Consider the following 16,722-nt stretch of genomic DNA (forward strand, 5'->3'; position numbering starts at 1 on the left):
CACACACGTTGACTGATCCAACAACAATTAGTGGCACAAAAAGTGTAGCATACTTAGCAAAGTGTCCAAACATACTGCACTTGAATTTATATTGAACTCCTCCCTGCAATAAGGTGGTGTTAGGATTTCTACCCTAACTTTGAGTGGTGTCATTTACACTGGCCTTTTTTTGTTTTTATAAAAATCAAATCACATCACAATAATTCAATAGTTAGTTTGTCATTTGGGATTTATAGTTACTATATTTTTACGGATGGTTTGACTGTTCAAACCAAATTAACCTAATAACCGTACTGCACTTTCATCACATGTCTTGATCTGCTACTCTGGAGCCTTTGTCTCCTCACACACCCGTCACACAGCTAATATAAACACACAAATACAGATGCATATCAGTAAAAATGTCCCCTGCATCTCACCACATCATCCATATCATCTCACTGGGTATAAAATTCTCCTAATGCGTGAGGAAAAGATACACAGCTCCCCTCTTTCCATAACGTAACACTGATTCTTTCATACCATTCCCTCAGCAATGCCACCAACCCCGCCCCCACCCCCCTTTCCACCTGAGTGACCGTCTACAGATCTTTCTTGAACTCCGGCCGACACCCCTCAGTTTTGCTGGGCTCTCTTTGGTTGGGGCTCAGGAGCTGTATCAGGTCGTGCAGGGCTTTTCTGATCTGGGCACCATACTTATGGGCATCCTGAAAGAGTGACACAAATGAAAGAATGAGGAGGATTTTTATGCTGATGTCTCATCAGTCTGAATAATAGAGCCTAAATAACTTCATATAACCTCAGGGTTAAAAGATTCTCTATCGAAATGAAATCTGCCTCCAATATCTGGTATAGGTCTGAGTGTAATGCTTTTCATAGGGTTCATTTTAACTCATATTAACAATTAATCAAATACTACAGAAATAACAAATCTAGCTTTAAAGGTACTGAAGCCTACAAAAAAGAAAAAAAAATTATGAGGAGGTTATCTAGTTCTCTTTCCTTATGCAGTTTTAAATCACTACTTTGATGTAACTCACGGTGTCTGGACAGGAGTGCTTGCAAGAGATGTGGAAGTTTATCAGGTTGTCTCCCACAATGCAGTAGGACACCCCATAGCCATCATCAGCCACCTGAAATGTATACACAGTCAACATTTACACTCATGACTGCTTTATAAAAATCACAACACAAAACTAGTTCCATAGAGAGAAGCCCTTGTGTAAAGATTAAAAAAACAAACATATTATAGTACAGATACAGTACAGCTACAGCTGATGGTTTCTATCACAAAAAATACTTCAAATGTCTACGTGTGTAAAAGCTGCTGTATGATTTGACTGACCGGACCAAAGCCCCCTCCACAGGAGATGTACTCTGGGTGGTTGACCAGGTCAAACAGCTCCACCTGCTGGACTGGAGTCTGACTTGTGGACAGCCGCCAGGGCTCAGACAGCACCTGAGACACCCACAACAAAGTGACACATCAGTTTGTTGATATCACTGCTGTTTCACACCGAACTGCTGTGATTAATCTGATCGAAGCGGCAAAGTAAAGAAATAAACCTCTTTTAAGAAGGGAGACTCCACTCCGAGGTATTTGGAAACCACGTAGAGGCAGAAGAGGTGTCTGTCGATGCCAGCTCCAGTCATAGCCAGGCGATATAGTTGTTGGTGCTTGTCTAATGCCGCACGGAACAGACGCCTGCACACATCTGCTGTCTGGCGGAGAATGGCAGTGACATGACATAATAACACATTAAAAAGAGACTCTGTGTGGTTTATGTGGGGGACATGGGGATTTGAGAGAGTCTGCAATAAGCCAAAAAATGATGAAAACGAAGAGACGGTTTTCATGGTCCCACCTCTCCGCCCTCCAGCGCTCGGACCAAGGCGCTGCTCTCACTGGAGCAGGAGCGAACGGTCTCGGTCCTGCCTTCCCTGAACAATCGGGTCATGGAGGCTTCGTACGTCAGGCAGAACGTCCTCCGGTCCTGGAATAAAAAAACCCAGAAAAATCACACATAACAGAAAACAGAAAACACTGACGGTTCCAAATCTAGTATCTTCTACAGTAAGTGTATGTTTACAAATCTACTTCAGAGAGAGGCTCACCCTGTAGTAGGCCAGCTGAAGAGCCATTTGAATGAAGGCATCTGGACTGACTCGAGACCTCTTGACTTTTCCTTTGCCAAAGTCTCTGAAGGAGAAAACGTGGAAGTCCACGTCATCGGCCAGAGCCTGGGCCACTGCCAGCGACTGAGAGATCTGCTCTTCACACTGAGACACACATATCCACATAGTTAACACTGCACTCTAGCACTATAAATAATGATAAAGTCATACTTCCATATGAGCCAGCTTTTACTATGCATTTTTACATGTCACATAAATTTGAGGGTAATGTACTGTATATATATCAGCTTGGAGGCCTCTGTCACTGACATATCCAAGTACAACGCCCATCAGTTAAAGGGATAGTTCAACATTTTGGCAAATTGGCCCAGTGCCATAATCTCTATAGTCATAGCAGTAGGTTCGTTACCTTTAATTGTCGGTGTAAGCTATTTTTTAGAACGGCGGAGCAGAGCCGTGAGCTGCTCAGAGCTACGCTACAGAGGCTAATGGGATTTCTTGGTTTTCCTCATCAAACTCATCAAATACACAATCCAACAACTCCAAAACGCTCTGGTGGACAAGTTGTGACCTGCACATTCACCACACTATGAGATAATAATGGAACGTTACGAAACTGAGACGTTTTTGAGGTAAATACAGAGTCTGCTTGCTGAAAAACTGTCCCTGAAGGCAACGCGCATTAGCGGTTTTGCATGAATTTATCTCTAAAACAACGCTGTCTGGTAACGTTCTGTTATTATCTCATAGCGTGGTGAATGTGCAGGTCACAACTTGTCCACCAGAGCGTTTTGGAGTTGTTGGATTGTGTATTTAATGAGCTTGATGAGGAAAACCAAGAAATTCCATGAGCCTCCGTAGCGTAGCTCTGAGCAGCCTGCCACTCCGCCGTTCTAAAAATAGCTTGCACCGACAATTAAAGGTAACGAACCTACTGCTATGACTATAGCGATTATGGCAATGGGCCAATTTGCCAAAATGTTGAACTACCCCTTTAAATAAACTGAAATTATGTTGAACACATTCAGTGGAGGTTATATTAATGATGATAATGTTGCTTGCTGCTATATTTGTAGTGATATCAGCAGCTTGTTGTGCTGCAGTGAGAAACAAAATTCACTAAATAAAACAGTTTGCTTGCTACTTTGTTTTTTTTCTACATTAACATTAGAATAATCTAAATGACACCACTTCATTTCTTATATTTGAATTTTAGTCCTAATATAATAGGACACAAAAAGAGTATTTACAGTATAGTGTAAACAGACAGATCATTGTAGTCAATAGCTTAAGGACAGAAGTTAAATGTAAAAGATGACTAACTTCTGGAGAGATTTCCCAGTTCAGTTTCTGTGGCCGTGGTAGTGATGAATCCACGTCTCCTTTGCAGTGACCCTCTGCATTGTAACCCAGCTGGAAACTGTCGGTGGCCAGAGCGTACTGAAAACACACGACAGGTCACAGGTTATCAAGGCCTCTGTCACTGCAGTGGACGACCTGCTTCTCTTTCATTTTCCTTACCTCCCACAGGTGTGCTAACACCGGTGCATCGGCCCAGGAGTGCTCTGCATTAATGCCGTTCTTTCCATTCTTGAAGAAAACAACCGAGAAGGACTTGTCGAACCACCTGCATGACAACCACCATAATGACTCAACACTGTGCAGGAAATTCCAGCAATTCAATAAGACAACAGGAAAAACAAGTTACTGAATCAGTCCACAGGGTAGTTGTCAGTTTAGAGTGAAATTACCTGTCATAACATTTCCCATGCAACAAGGACTTTGCATAGCGATCTAAACTGGCTGCAGGGTCATCTCCCATCATGCCCTGCTCGTCGTCATCAAGGGTCACAAAGAAGGCAGCTCTCTCAATGCAGTCCAGAGAGCGTTTATTGACCCCGCTGTTGAAATACTTCGTCCTGGCTTTAGCCCATGGGATTCTGGGAAACATTTCAAAGTAAAACTCAGTCTCAACATTACATTAAGGCTGTATTGTGCTGTGTGATGCACGTGATTCAGACGCTGGAGGCTCGCCATGCTGACCTGTCTCCAGCTGTCAGGGCCCCAAGTTTGGCCTCTCCGTTGGATGGAGCTGCAGGGTCATCGAGGATCCTCTGAATCTGGAATTCAATCTCCCTGGGCGACAGCAGTCTGCCTGCCTGGTACACCCTAAGACGGAAGTAGCGGCCCCTGTGGTATACCACTATGTAGTCACTGTCCTGCCAGTGTTGCACAGTGTCTTCAGATGTAAAAGAACAAGAGAAAAAGGCAGAGAGCAAAGTAAATTCTTTGTTATATTGTCAAAAGTACAAATTTAGTGTGAATTTCTGCAGTTTGGAGGTGAGATGCTGACAAAGACCACAGATGATGCACTTCATTTAGGGATTTAGATGTAGTTTGTGTTCATTGAAAACCTCATGTTCAGGTCTTTTATCTATATTTATTTATCCATATCTAATCTGATCCTTAACTGAGTTTTAGACGGGATGCATGAAGTAACTGACTCTGCAAAACATCCCAACTGGCAATAGAAACACGCTTCAACTAAACAATACAAACTGAGAACTGTTTTGTTTGCAATGGGTAGCTGAGCTCCCATATGAAATGTGTGAATATTAGAATTACTGTGAAGGGGAAACACTCCTTCATGACTTCCCACTGGGTAAAAGCAGCCACAGCGTCGACCAAGCAGGTACAAGCCCAAAATATTTTAACATCCTGACACACCCCGCTAAAGAATCTCAGCACCTGCGGCTAAAAGAAGTGGATGAGTGTTATGTGAAGTGAGAGGGGAGGGATGTCGCTTGTGTCTCACTCCACTCTATCAATCATCTCAAGAAGACAACATTTCTGAACCACATTTTCACCCTTGACACACTGACACATATTTGACTGTACTGAATTCAAATGAACAGCATCCTAGCCTACATTGTTACAACCCAGATGATTGACATCTTAAGGCCTATTAAGCAAATAGGAGTAATAACAAACAGTAGAAGGCATGCAGAGCAGCAGAACTGAAAGCGAGGATGCAGCTTGTCTCTTTTAATTGTGTTTTCTGATCTGAAATGACTGGTTGAGTGACCGTTAAGATGGGAGGTAATTAACACAATGGAAAATATTAATTATACACAGTAACAATGTGACATACATGTCTATTGTTTGGACATTCAGAGATCTAAAACTGGGACTAGGCCAGATGTGCAAAAATATAAATACTACCTGTTAGTGTCCCAGGAATTCGACAAGTGTCAAACATCCGCTCAAACTGATAGGAACAGCAGGGAACAGCAGACCTCAACAACCACTGAGCAGGATAAAGTAGGATAGACCAATACAAAAACAAAGTATGGGCAAGAAAGGAAGAGAGGAAACAAAGAAAAAGAGTTGGGGTGAAATAAAGAGAAAAACAGGGAGAGGAAAGAAAAGAGAGAACACAAATGTGTGGGCAGAAGAAAATAGACATTAGTTAGAGACAGAACCTTCCCAGACAGACCTGAGATGAGACCAGAAGGCAAGATGAGACGGATGAGAGATGACAGGATGGGCTGCACGGCAGACATACTCTGACTCAGTGAATCGCAGACACCTTGCTTCGGGAGACCACACACACACTTACTCATACACGCACAATTTTTATATCCTACGCTTAAACTCCAGAGGGTTCAGACACCTTCAGTATGCCTCATCATTTCTGGAGCAGCGATGTGTTAGCATCACTCACTATAAATCCAGTGCAGCCTTCTTCGTGGAAGTCGGCTGCTCGTGTTCTGGCAATATCATGTATCACATATCAGCACTGTGAGAAACATCATGTTGCCACAGTGTGTGCACATGTCAGTCTGTTTACCGGTCTCCTCTCCAGGAGTGCGTGTGGTGTTGAATATCCTCTCACACTGAGCTGCACACAGAGGAATGACAGTGCCTGGTATACGACTCTGGGAAACATAGAGGAGAAGACGAAAGCAAAGGCACAGGGAGAGGGACAGGGAACAGCAGTGGGAAATGTAGAGTCAAAAAAAAAGGGGCATTTTTTTAAAGAAAAAAAAAAGGAGGACGATAGAGAAATCAAACAAGTGAAGAGGAGATTGAAAGGGGTACAATAGGAAGGGGTGAGAAATGAGCATGGTATGAGAACATGAGGGAAATGTTTTCACATTAACTAAACAAATGTATGAAGACACACACGCTATCTACTATAAACAACCGGGACACACTAACAGTGATGGATGGATGTTGCTCACACAGTCAAAACACAATCAAAATGCATCCGACGGTCTCATATTTCTGTTGTAATATACATTAACCGTGAACAAAACATTCTGCCACTCCACAAAGCGAGATCCTAATGTCTCAAGATTTGATTAACAAGTCTTCTGTTGCCATGGCAAAGAGACATGAATAATGAATGTCTCCGTGTGTATATGGAGCAACTGTGGAAGACTGGTGGCTGAACTCACAGGTTTAATCTCTTCTTTGTTGAGTTTGCGACGGTACATGAAGAAGGCGTGAATGCTGTTGCCTGCTCTGGCTGCCTGGATGGGGGTGGGTGTCACATACAAGAAGTCCTGGATGAGACAAACAAACAGATTCAAGAGGTCAGGGGGTGGATGTGCAAATGATACCAAACCAAGAGATTATGCATTTCAAACATTTACTTCATAAACATTTTTTTCTTCACACCAAATGGTTGCCCACAAATGACACTGAATGAATACTTAAATATCTCAATGGCCTTGTAACATAATAAATGCAGCTATAAGTACAAAGTATATTTGAAGAGCTCTTTTCCAAAACGCGATAAACGCCAAACTTTAAAAAATGAGTTTGTCATGCCATTTTGCTGTGTACTGAACCTATTCACTGCTCTGTCAACGTTTCATGACAATCCCTGTTTAAAATGCACTGCAAGATGCAGTTCCTCTCCAAACCACGACAAGACCAAACCTTTTATGTGATATGACCTCTCGACCAATCAGAATTCGGTGAGCGCTCTACGCAATCCAACATGGCGGTGCTCTGAACCAAGGTTTGTTTTCAGTCATTCATTCAGTAGTTTCTGGTTTTGTATGTGTTATTTTTAAATTATCTGTTTATGTGGTGGACTGGGCCGTAAAGTATAGGCGGGGGCAAGACAGAAACCATCAGTTGTTGTTTTTTTTAAATGTGGATTTATAGCATTTTGAAAGAAAAAAAAAAAAACTTCAACTCAACAATCAACAATATTGTTTGATTTAATAATCATTGTTCAACATGTTCAGACTGAGCCGACAATCATTAACAGGATAAATTGAATATTAACAAAATGGGTGGGTCTAGGTAAAAAATTTAATTTTCTTGAAAATTATTAAAATGGATTTATAGAGTTTTGGAAAAGAGCTCCTCATTTTCATATCCTGTTACCAGTAAGTCAGTTCAAAGAGAGGAATGCACCTATGTTACTGTAACAAGAAACGTCTTAAGAGGACATAAATAAAGAGAGGTTTTCATACCATGCCATAGTAGTTACTGTTGACCATGATTGGGCTTCGTCCCCGTAGGTAGACGTATTCCTCCCACCAGTCACTAACCTGAACACACAGGAAGAAAATGTGTTATTGCCTTGCTGTAATTACTGGGCACCTGATAAGATAAGATATATGAGATATATAAGAAATAACATCCGTCTGTGTACCGGTAAAGCTGTCTCATAATTGCAGTTATGGCTACACAAAAAGAAAAAAAATAGGACACTGTGGAATTGACTTTTGACCACTAAAAGTGATCAGTTAATGGTTGAGTCCAAATGAATAATTGTACCAACTTTGAAGAAATTCTCTCAAGGCCATAAATATTAAGCCCCCCTCTAATTGCCATGCTCAATTTGTATAAGAAAAATACAAACCATCACTTGACCATTAAATGACCTTACCAAGTTTGTAAAAATAAAAAAAAAATCCTTAAGGCATTACTGAGTTCAACTTTATTAGACCACAACCCCCCCAAAAAATTGCGTGCAACTCCAGCAGTCGCCAGGGTGGAGGCACACAAATCTCTAAGAGAAAGCTAATATCACAGTCAAGTGGCAGTCACGTCACTTACATATTCAGATAGGATAAATTATTCAAACCACAGACCCTCACAAAGACATGCATTGTTAATGGAATTTTAAATTTCCTTCGGACTGCTTTGCATTTGATGTTTAAGTGACGTTTAGAGTGGCCAGGCTTAACCAGAGGACTGCAAAGAGGTCAACCACTTACATAGTTGGATGCCCAGAGAGCTTTGAGCTTGAGGTACCACTGCAGGCGGTTACCGAGGCTGCTCTCAAACTCAGCGGCCAGATTGGTCATACGTTCATACTGCGCGTCATCCATCAGCGGACGCACAGATTCCATGTACTAAACAAGAACCACAATACAAATTAATAATACAATATCAATAAACATCATCAAACAACAAATTACCAACAGAATATAACAACTGCTCCAACTCTGTTGATGTAATATTAAAGCTCCTCTCCGTTCTATCTGTCAAATATATCTCAATTCAGAAGGGTAGCTGCTGCATCTTGCATTTTTATAAATCTTCCAACTAGCTTGCAGGCAGATAAGACGAGGAGGAACGGAAAGGCAGAAAATGATGAATGTGAGAAAGTGATCCATCTTTTTTTATGGTCACTGATCAGTGTGCTGCCATTTCCTCGGCTTCATGTGACATCTCACCCTCTTGACTGTGTCCTTGATGGTGGGCACAGGCAGGTTTGGCAGCGAGCCCTGGTAGCTGTAGAGTAGAGGCTTTCTGCCAGAAAAGATCCGCACCAGCGCCTGGCACAGACACACAAGCATATATCCATATATACATTATATAAAACCTATTTTGCTACTCTTAAAGGAAGATAAAACAAACAACAAAATGAATATGACGAGTTTTTGATTTGTGAGACTATAGTACGTAACTAGAAAAAGCATTTCCAAGAATGGAAATGGTGTGACTGCTGACAGCAACTGAACGCTGTTGCAGAATTAGCAAATAGTGCAAGCTGTGATCACCATACAAATGTTTGACTAAGGTCAGAATCGAACCCACATCCTCATGGTCATTAGACTTCCACTCTGCCTCTAGGCCACAGTGCACACACAGTTGCAGAGACTGTTGTCTGTTAATGATCTGCACACTGTCAACATCAAGAAAGCTTGAGAGTCAAGCTTGAATGACTTAGAATGAAAATTTCTGTGAATTTCAGGCTGAGCACTAACCATATGGCCACAGAGAACCTGAGTTACAATGAGCTTTATACTATGAGGAATCAAAGACTGTCCAATGACAGCTGAATAATTGGAATCAAAAGTCAAGCAATGAAGTGAAAAGACTGAGGCAGGAATCGAACCCATGACCATATGATCACTAAACCTTTACTCTGCCACTCGGCTACAGAGAGCACACTGCTTTCAAGACTGTTGTCATTCATTAGTGTGACTGCTGAAGCAGTCACACTATTGTTCTTCTGTTTGGCCATTTTCTTCCGCCTTTTTACGGTCTTCTTCTAGTCCTTCATACTTTGTGCTATTTCAACAATTCATATATCAAAATGTGCAGCTTTTTTTGAACTTTATCGGCATTACTTTTCTCTTTTTAACTATTTATACTTTTTAAAATATTTAACTTTTTCACAAAAAATCTCACATTCATCAAAGTCTCAACCTCTCCTCTTCACAACTCCTCTGTAGTGTAGGGGTTAGGGTAACTGCTTGCCAACCCTAAGGTCACTGGTTCGAATCTAAGGGAAGAACTCTTGTTATGTTATGTTGAATTCTGCTCTCCTCCCCCGCCTTCAATTGGTTACAGGTGTTTGTTATCTCCTTGATTACTCATACCAGTTTGCAGCACATCATCACATTACAATGAATGACAACAGTTTTGAAAGCAGTGTGCTCTCTGTAGCCGAGTGGCAGAGTAAAGGTTTAGTGATCATATGGTCATGGGTTCGATTCCTGCCTCAGTCTTTTCACTTCATTGCTTGACTTTTGATTCCAATTATTCAGCTGTCATTGGACAGTCTTTGATTCCTCATAGTATAAAGCTCATTGTAACTCAGGTTCTCTGTGGCCATATGGTTAGTGCTCAGCCTGAAATTCACAGACATTTTCATTCTAAGTCATTCAAGCTTGACTCTCAAGCTTTCTTGATGTTGACAGTGAGCAGATCATTAACAGACAACAGTCTCTGCAACTGTGTGTGCACTGTGGCCTAGAGGCAGAGTGGAAGTCTAATGACCATGAGGATGTGGGTTCGATTCTGACCTTGGTCAAACATTTGTATGGTGATCACAGCTTGCACTATTTGCTGATTCTGCAACAGCGTTCAGTTGCTATCAGCAGTCACACCATTTCCATTCTTGGAAATGCTTTTTCTAGTTGTAATGTGATGATGTGCTGCAAACTGGTATGAGTAATCAAGGAGATAACAAACACCTGTAACCAATTGAAGGCGGGGGAGGAGAGCAGAATTCAACATAACATAACAAGAGTTCTTCCCTTGGATTCGAACCAGTGACCTTAGGGTTGGCAAGCAGTTATCCTAACCCCTACACTACAGTGGAGTTGTGAAGAAGAGAGGTTGAGACTTTGATGAATGTGAGATTTTTTGTGAAAAAGTTAAATATTTGAAAAAGTATAAATAGTTAAAAAGAGAAAAGTAATGCCGATAAAGTTCAAAAAAAGCTGCACGTTTTGATATATGAATTGTTGAAATAGCACAAAGTATGAAGGACTAGAAGAAGACCGTAAAAAGGCGGAAGAAAATGGCCAAACAGAAGAACAATAGTGTGACTGCTTCAGCAGTCACACTAATTATATTAAAAACAACATATGTGTTACTATTTAGAGATACCAAAAGATCACAGTTTAAACAGTCTGTTTAAAAAGTGTGAAAGAGCACTGACCACCCAGACTTTGGTGGTGGTGGACATCTTGCCGTGCTGCTCGAACATCCAGCGGTGGTAAGAGAGGAGCTGCTTGAGACACAGGCGCATGGTGAAGATGAGCAAGAGCCATAGCATTGTGCTAAAGAGCACCGCTGATACCACTGCTTGGCACTGGGTGCTCATTGACTGGCTGGGAATGGTGGGAGAGAGAGAAGAACAACAGGGAGGGGAATAAATACCAGAATTCTTTAAAAAATAGAAAAGAGAACAAAAACCACACAAATGGATGGATGGGAAGGGGTGGTTGATTGGATTGGATTGATAATGATTAGAAGGGCCAGCTGTTTCACAATTGTGTATATCAAATGAGAGAGAGAGAGAGAGAGACTCTGAGCAGCCAAAAGATTCATCATTAACTTTTAGCACTTGAGTGGGTCATGAGATGTGTTACCTGACTGGCAGGTGCTCCTGTATCTTGGCTATGAGGCCCATGGAGGGGTCAGAGCGAGTGTACATAGTAGCCAGGATTGCTATGACCACAAAGAGCCAGGAGGAGGGGCTGGCAGGATATACCCCCGTGATCACACTGTTCTGTTGATGTCAGAGGAGAGAGACCAACTTTAAATCCCTTTTCTTCCTGGTTACAGTCAGTACACTGGCATCCACACTGATCATTCAGCTATGATTAAACAACATAATAACTGTCATTCTAAAGCTTTATTCTATTTGTCAGACATTAACCTGATCCACACATCAATTTACTGCTAATTAACTGTTACCTTCAGGCTTTTAAATTCTGCTTCTGAAAAATGAATAATGACAGTGAGAATCAAACAAAGACGCGTGAGGCTTGATGACCCCATATAACGAATGGGTCATTATCTGTGGCATCCATTATTGATTATATAATGAAGTCCACACATTATGACAGCAAATAGCTTCGAAGCAGACTGCCTTTGTTTACAAACTAAAAACTTAAAACACAACATTTCAAATTAATAATCAGACAGGACAGAGAAATGTCAGCAATTGAAAGCCCAGAGTTAAAAACAAACAAACAATTAAAACAATTTAAGAAAATAACTAAAAATCTGTGTCAGTGACAGTGTCAATACTCCAGTGATGTTCAAGCCCGTCATAAATATCCCAAGTTCAAATTTATTTTATTTATCCTATGATTTGTATGTTATTTGTAAGGTACAAAGAACCTATGAACAGATTTTTCTGTGTTAGTTTTAAATGTTAAAGTTAATATCTATGCTTGTAGCACTCACCGCCTATAGACTAGAAAGCAAGAAACCTGAAAAATAAATAGAATGAGCACAGATAATGAACATAATGAACAAAAATATTAAAACCACAATATGGACAAGCCAACAGAGCACCAGGATTCCTCAACATTTAGCTCTGAGACAGGTGCAAGTGCTGACATGCCGGGGGACAACAAGGCAGTAATAACTACAATTACCATGTATGTGTTCGTATGTGTCTGCCATGAAGCCAAGGTGTAGGAAATATGGTCACAATCTCCTCTTCTGTTCCAAAGTTACAGTTGTGGTGAATAAGTAAACATTACGTTGGCATGTCATCACAGCACGTCAATATGTTATCTAATCAATCTGGGTTTGTTTGTTTTTTTCAGTTCGAGTTGTGGACATAAACGTTGTTTGTGAGATCACAGTGATCTTGGCCCCAGGCCCCGAAAATTCATTCATGATTCCATGTGAACGTAATGAAATCCCCTCAGCTTTGATCTAAGAGGCCAAAGCCACGTTTTGTGACATCAACACGTTCTTTTCCTTTGACAACCAGAAAGTAATCAGATTTCCAAGTGAGTGTTTGTGTAAAAAACCCTCTCAAGGCATTCCTTAGGGATCACAGATACTAGAGGGAGTGGGACATACTATGTATGGACAGATGGAAAATATAAGTCCTGATGCAGAGGAAGAAGAATGTAAGTGTGGCTGTGGTTATTGCACATGGTCTAAAGATGCAGATGCAGTCTGTGCATGAACAAACAAAACAACCAGGTGTGACACAAGAGTCGCAGATACCTTCAGTCTGATGATTTTCTTCTTCCAGGAGCGCACCCCAGAGAGGTAGATCTCAGTGAGGGCCTGGTGGGACAGCCGCAGATCGATACCCTCTGGGGTGACTGTGAACTGGAAGGCCACTGCTTGGTGGGCCTCCGCCATGATTACTGTGCACAATAAGAGGGCCTGAAGGAGGAAACAGGGGGAACAAGAGGAGAAAGAGAAGCTTTCTTAGAGCGTGTTGTAGACATGAAACTCACTGTGTCAAATCTAAAACACATTAGACACAAGAATATCAGTTATCTCCCCTCAAAAACAGATTGATATGATTGTATGCACCTAATATACAGATCAACTAATAGAGGCTAGAGCAGCATCGTTTTCTTTTACAAAAGTAAACTATTTACACCATGAAATGACCCAGACCCACTCACTGAAAAGTCAACAAGAATGTAACACAAGCTGAAAACAAGAAGACAGAAGTAAATGGCCGACAGCAGCAACCTTATGTTTTGTGATTACAATAAATACAGGGAACTCAGGTGCAGCAGCCGATGGGAAACTGAGCCCTTGAGGTGTTAGCAAGTGCTATGAGGGGACTTAGAGATGATTCATCAAACTGATGATAAATTACAAAATGTGTGCTGCGTATGCCTGGCAAAACACATCCATCTAATGCATGAGCATTTTTTAAGAGGAGCTCATATTATTCATGAGTCCTTTCAAATGCAAAGTCAGCTTGAAATTGATGGAGTTTGATGGGAAAGCGCTGACTAGCTACTGATGTGATCGGGAATTTTTTTTAAATGTTTTTTGTTTAAGGCAATCGCTGCTTCTCTTCACAAAGGGAATTGATTTTCCTCCACAAATAGGCTATGGATAATGCCCCGAGGTTTAGTCACTCTGACACTGGACTGCATCCCTGTGGAGGGTACATCTGCTCTTTCAGTGTGGCTAAAAATGGCCAACACACACACAGACACACTCACTCTCTCTTACACATATATACATTTCCGTCATGATCCCAGGACCCAGGGAGGTTCTAGGTCCAGTCATGCCCATGCCAAGGACTAACAGCAGTACATTTCAGCCTCTTTCTTTCAGTGCCAACACACCTGCTCAGTTCAGCACGGTGGGTACACACGCACACTGAAGGAGCCGCCTTAGGAGATGCTGGTTCTAGCTTTTATTACCGATAACCCTTGACTGGAATAAATGTTTTGACAGCTCAATCTGCACTGACGGTGCATTAATCTTGAGCATGTCTGTAACTTTAATTCCCAATTCACTTAGAGCTTCTGCTCTACAAAGCTTAAAAATTAGATTTTTTTTAAAAGTTAAGCCATACACATAGTCATTAACAAGGGGAATGACTGTGACAATAGGTGGTAAAGTCTGTTCAAAGATGTTACAGTTTAACATAGGTGTTTTGGAATGAGGAAGAAAGTTGCTTGTACTATTCAAGAGTTAATGTTTGTTTTCTGGCCTTTTGCCCTGCAAGAACCAACGGTTTTGTGGATTTAACAAATAGCCTACAAGGCAACCATTTTATTAGCAGTGTTTATGTCCTGCCTTATCATAACTTATCTTTATTAAGCTTTTCCTGCCAGTGTGTCAAATAAGAAAAGTTATGGTAACAAATAAAAGGTAAAGGTAAAGGTAAAGGTACTTTATTTGTCACATAAGCTATCAATTTCAAACACACAGTTAAAAAACTGAGAAACTGAGAATTTTAACTCTTAACTACTGTATCTTAAAGGTTTTTTAATGTCTTAAACACAAAGATCCGCTGCACAACTTGAACAACTGATAACACGTCATATCAACCAAGGTTATCTGACTGCTTCTGTGGACATGCTTTCATCGCTCTCTGTCTCAAATAAAGCTGATTTTACTTGAATGTCAAATATTGTTTTAGTCAACAAAGTAATACCACATTTGCAGACCTTGAAAAGACAAGGTTTAATCTTGTTTATCACTCTACTCAGTTAACAATCAAATGTATGAGACTATCCACCCAATTCCAATGGTTATAGCACTAGCATTTATAACGTCCTCCTCTCTAGTCACACACTGTAGCTCAAAGTTGTTTGACTTTACTCACAACATCGAGGGTGTCTTTTACAGTAAGGCACTCCCTGTTGCTCTCAAAGCATGCCTCATTACCCAAGGTGACATAATCCAGGTCTGACAGTAATCACTCTCATTGTTTCAATTTCCTTCATCAAACTTTATCTCACTTTAGGTTTTGCTAGACTGTTATTTGGTGTAATGGAAAAACTTTTCAACTTTGTTTGGGGGATGCTTCCCCACCTTTCTCCTGCAGTGAAGGAATGCACTGCTGTGTGTGTGTGTGTGTGTGTGTGTGTGTGTGTGTGTGTGTGTGTGTGTGTATGCACTGGTAAACCTGAAGAGGCTTAAAGCTTACAAATTATCTCCTGCAGAAAGAAAACTGAGTGGATATTTATAAAATGTGTAGGCTAACAAAAACACATAAACTAAACTGCAGCGTTGTGCAGAGCTGGGCATGTCTCAGTGTTTCAAAAGCAGAAAACTTCTAACTGGAAGTAGTTCCTGTGTAAACACTAGCATAATGGGGCCCAAGGGGCTATGTTTCAAAACAAGTGACAGCTGTGTCAACCAACATTTGAGGAAAAACTGGTCATGATAACTACGGTATGTGAACTAGTATAATTTATATCTTGGTAGCCCAAACAACGCCCTCTTTGGCAACGCATAATATTTGATTGAGCAATAGTAAATGTATGTTTATCTGATTTTCACACTTGGGTATCTGGTTATGCATTATGATATCCGGTAGCGTGTATGCTACAGCTGCAGAAAGCCAGGGAGCAGACGTTAGCGGCATTTGACGTTTTAACGGCACTAGGTTTGAAAATGAACGTTAGCTGCTGCTGCTAGTGCTGCTGCTAGCCGAGCACCCAGCCCATTATGTAGTTAGCTGCACACTAACGTCCGCTGGTACCCCCCCACCCCCTTTTTCTTTTCTTTTTTACGTTCATGGGAAGATGCGAATGTTTTATATTTGCGCTGTAACATTTTGTCAGAACCGCGTTAGCGTTAGCATACCTGTTGTTGTTGTTGTTGTTGTTGTTAGCGAGGAGGAGAATTGTCGAGAATCCACAGAGGAGAAGCAGGAACCGACTGTGAACTTCGTTCTGACGTCGACCAGCGGCCGGTGAGTGCTGCTTCCCCGTCGGCCCTCCTCCTCTCTCCTCCTCTCGACTGAACCACTACACAGGCTCGGCTGGATGGAGCTCATGCTGCTTTCAGGGAGTGTCGGAAATCTTGGAATAAATCACAAGCGCTTCGTTCTCTGATCCATGAAGTGTTATATTTATGGTCCGGAGGGAGAATGAATACCTATGTAAAATAACCTATGGGAAAACTTTTTTTATTTTTATTAATTCATTCACAAACGGCATGTCGTCGTGTCTTTTTTCAACAGCGACATGAAAAAAGTAAATAACCGTTCCTTGTTATACTGCTAACCTAATAGTTGATATTATATAATTAAAACAACATAAAATATAATAATAAAAATTAAATCTTCCGCCCACTTACAAGAGTTTTCAGCCATATCCATGGTCTTCATCAGCGGTTAGGGCTTCTGATGAGGATGAAATA

General features: G+C 41.1%; 1 protein-coding gene across 1 annotated transcript; it reads right to left on the reverse strand.

The window, feature by feature from the left end:
• Positions 1–307: 307 nt before the first annotated feature.
• LOC146968072 (carnitine O-palmitoyltransferase 1, liver isoform) lies at positions 308–16,325 on the reverse strand. The gene is made up of 19 exons (XM_085760675.1): positions 16,181–16,325; positions 13,096–13,261; positions 11,493–11,632; positions 11,060–11,231; positions 8,841–8,942; positions 8,379–8,516; positions 7,629–7,706; positions 6,597–6,704; positions 5,987–6,074; positions 4,180–4,375; positions 3,888–4,076; positions 3,658–3,763; positions 3,460–3,576; positions 2,116–2,280; positions 1,866–1,994; positions 1,567–1,722; positions 1,346–1,459; positions 1,041–1,133; positions 308–707 (listed from the first exon to the last, which is right to left on the reverse strand). The coding sequence occupies exons 2-19, from the start codon at positions 13,234–13,236 to the stop codon at positions 582–584; spliced, it is 2,358 nt and encodes a 785-aa protein (XP_085616801.1). The 5' UTR covers positions 13,237–13,261; positions 16,181–16,325; the 3' UTR covers positions 308–581.
• Positions 16,326–16,722: the final 397 nt, after the last annotated feature.

Source organism: Trachurus japonicus, chromosome 19 (assembly GCF_045865225.1).
Source record: "Trachurus japonicus isolate A0001 chromosome 19, Traja_1.0".
Taxonomy (NCBI): domain Eukaryota; kingdom Metazoa; phylum Chordata; class Actinopteri; order Carangiformes; family Carangidae; genus Trachurus; species Trachurus japonicus.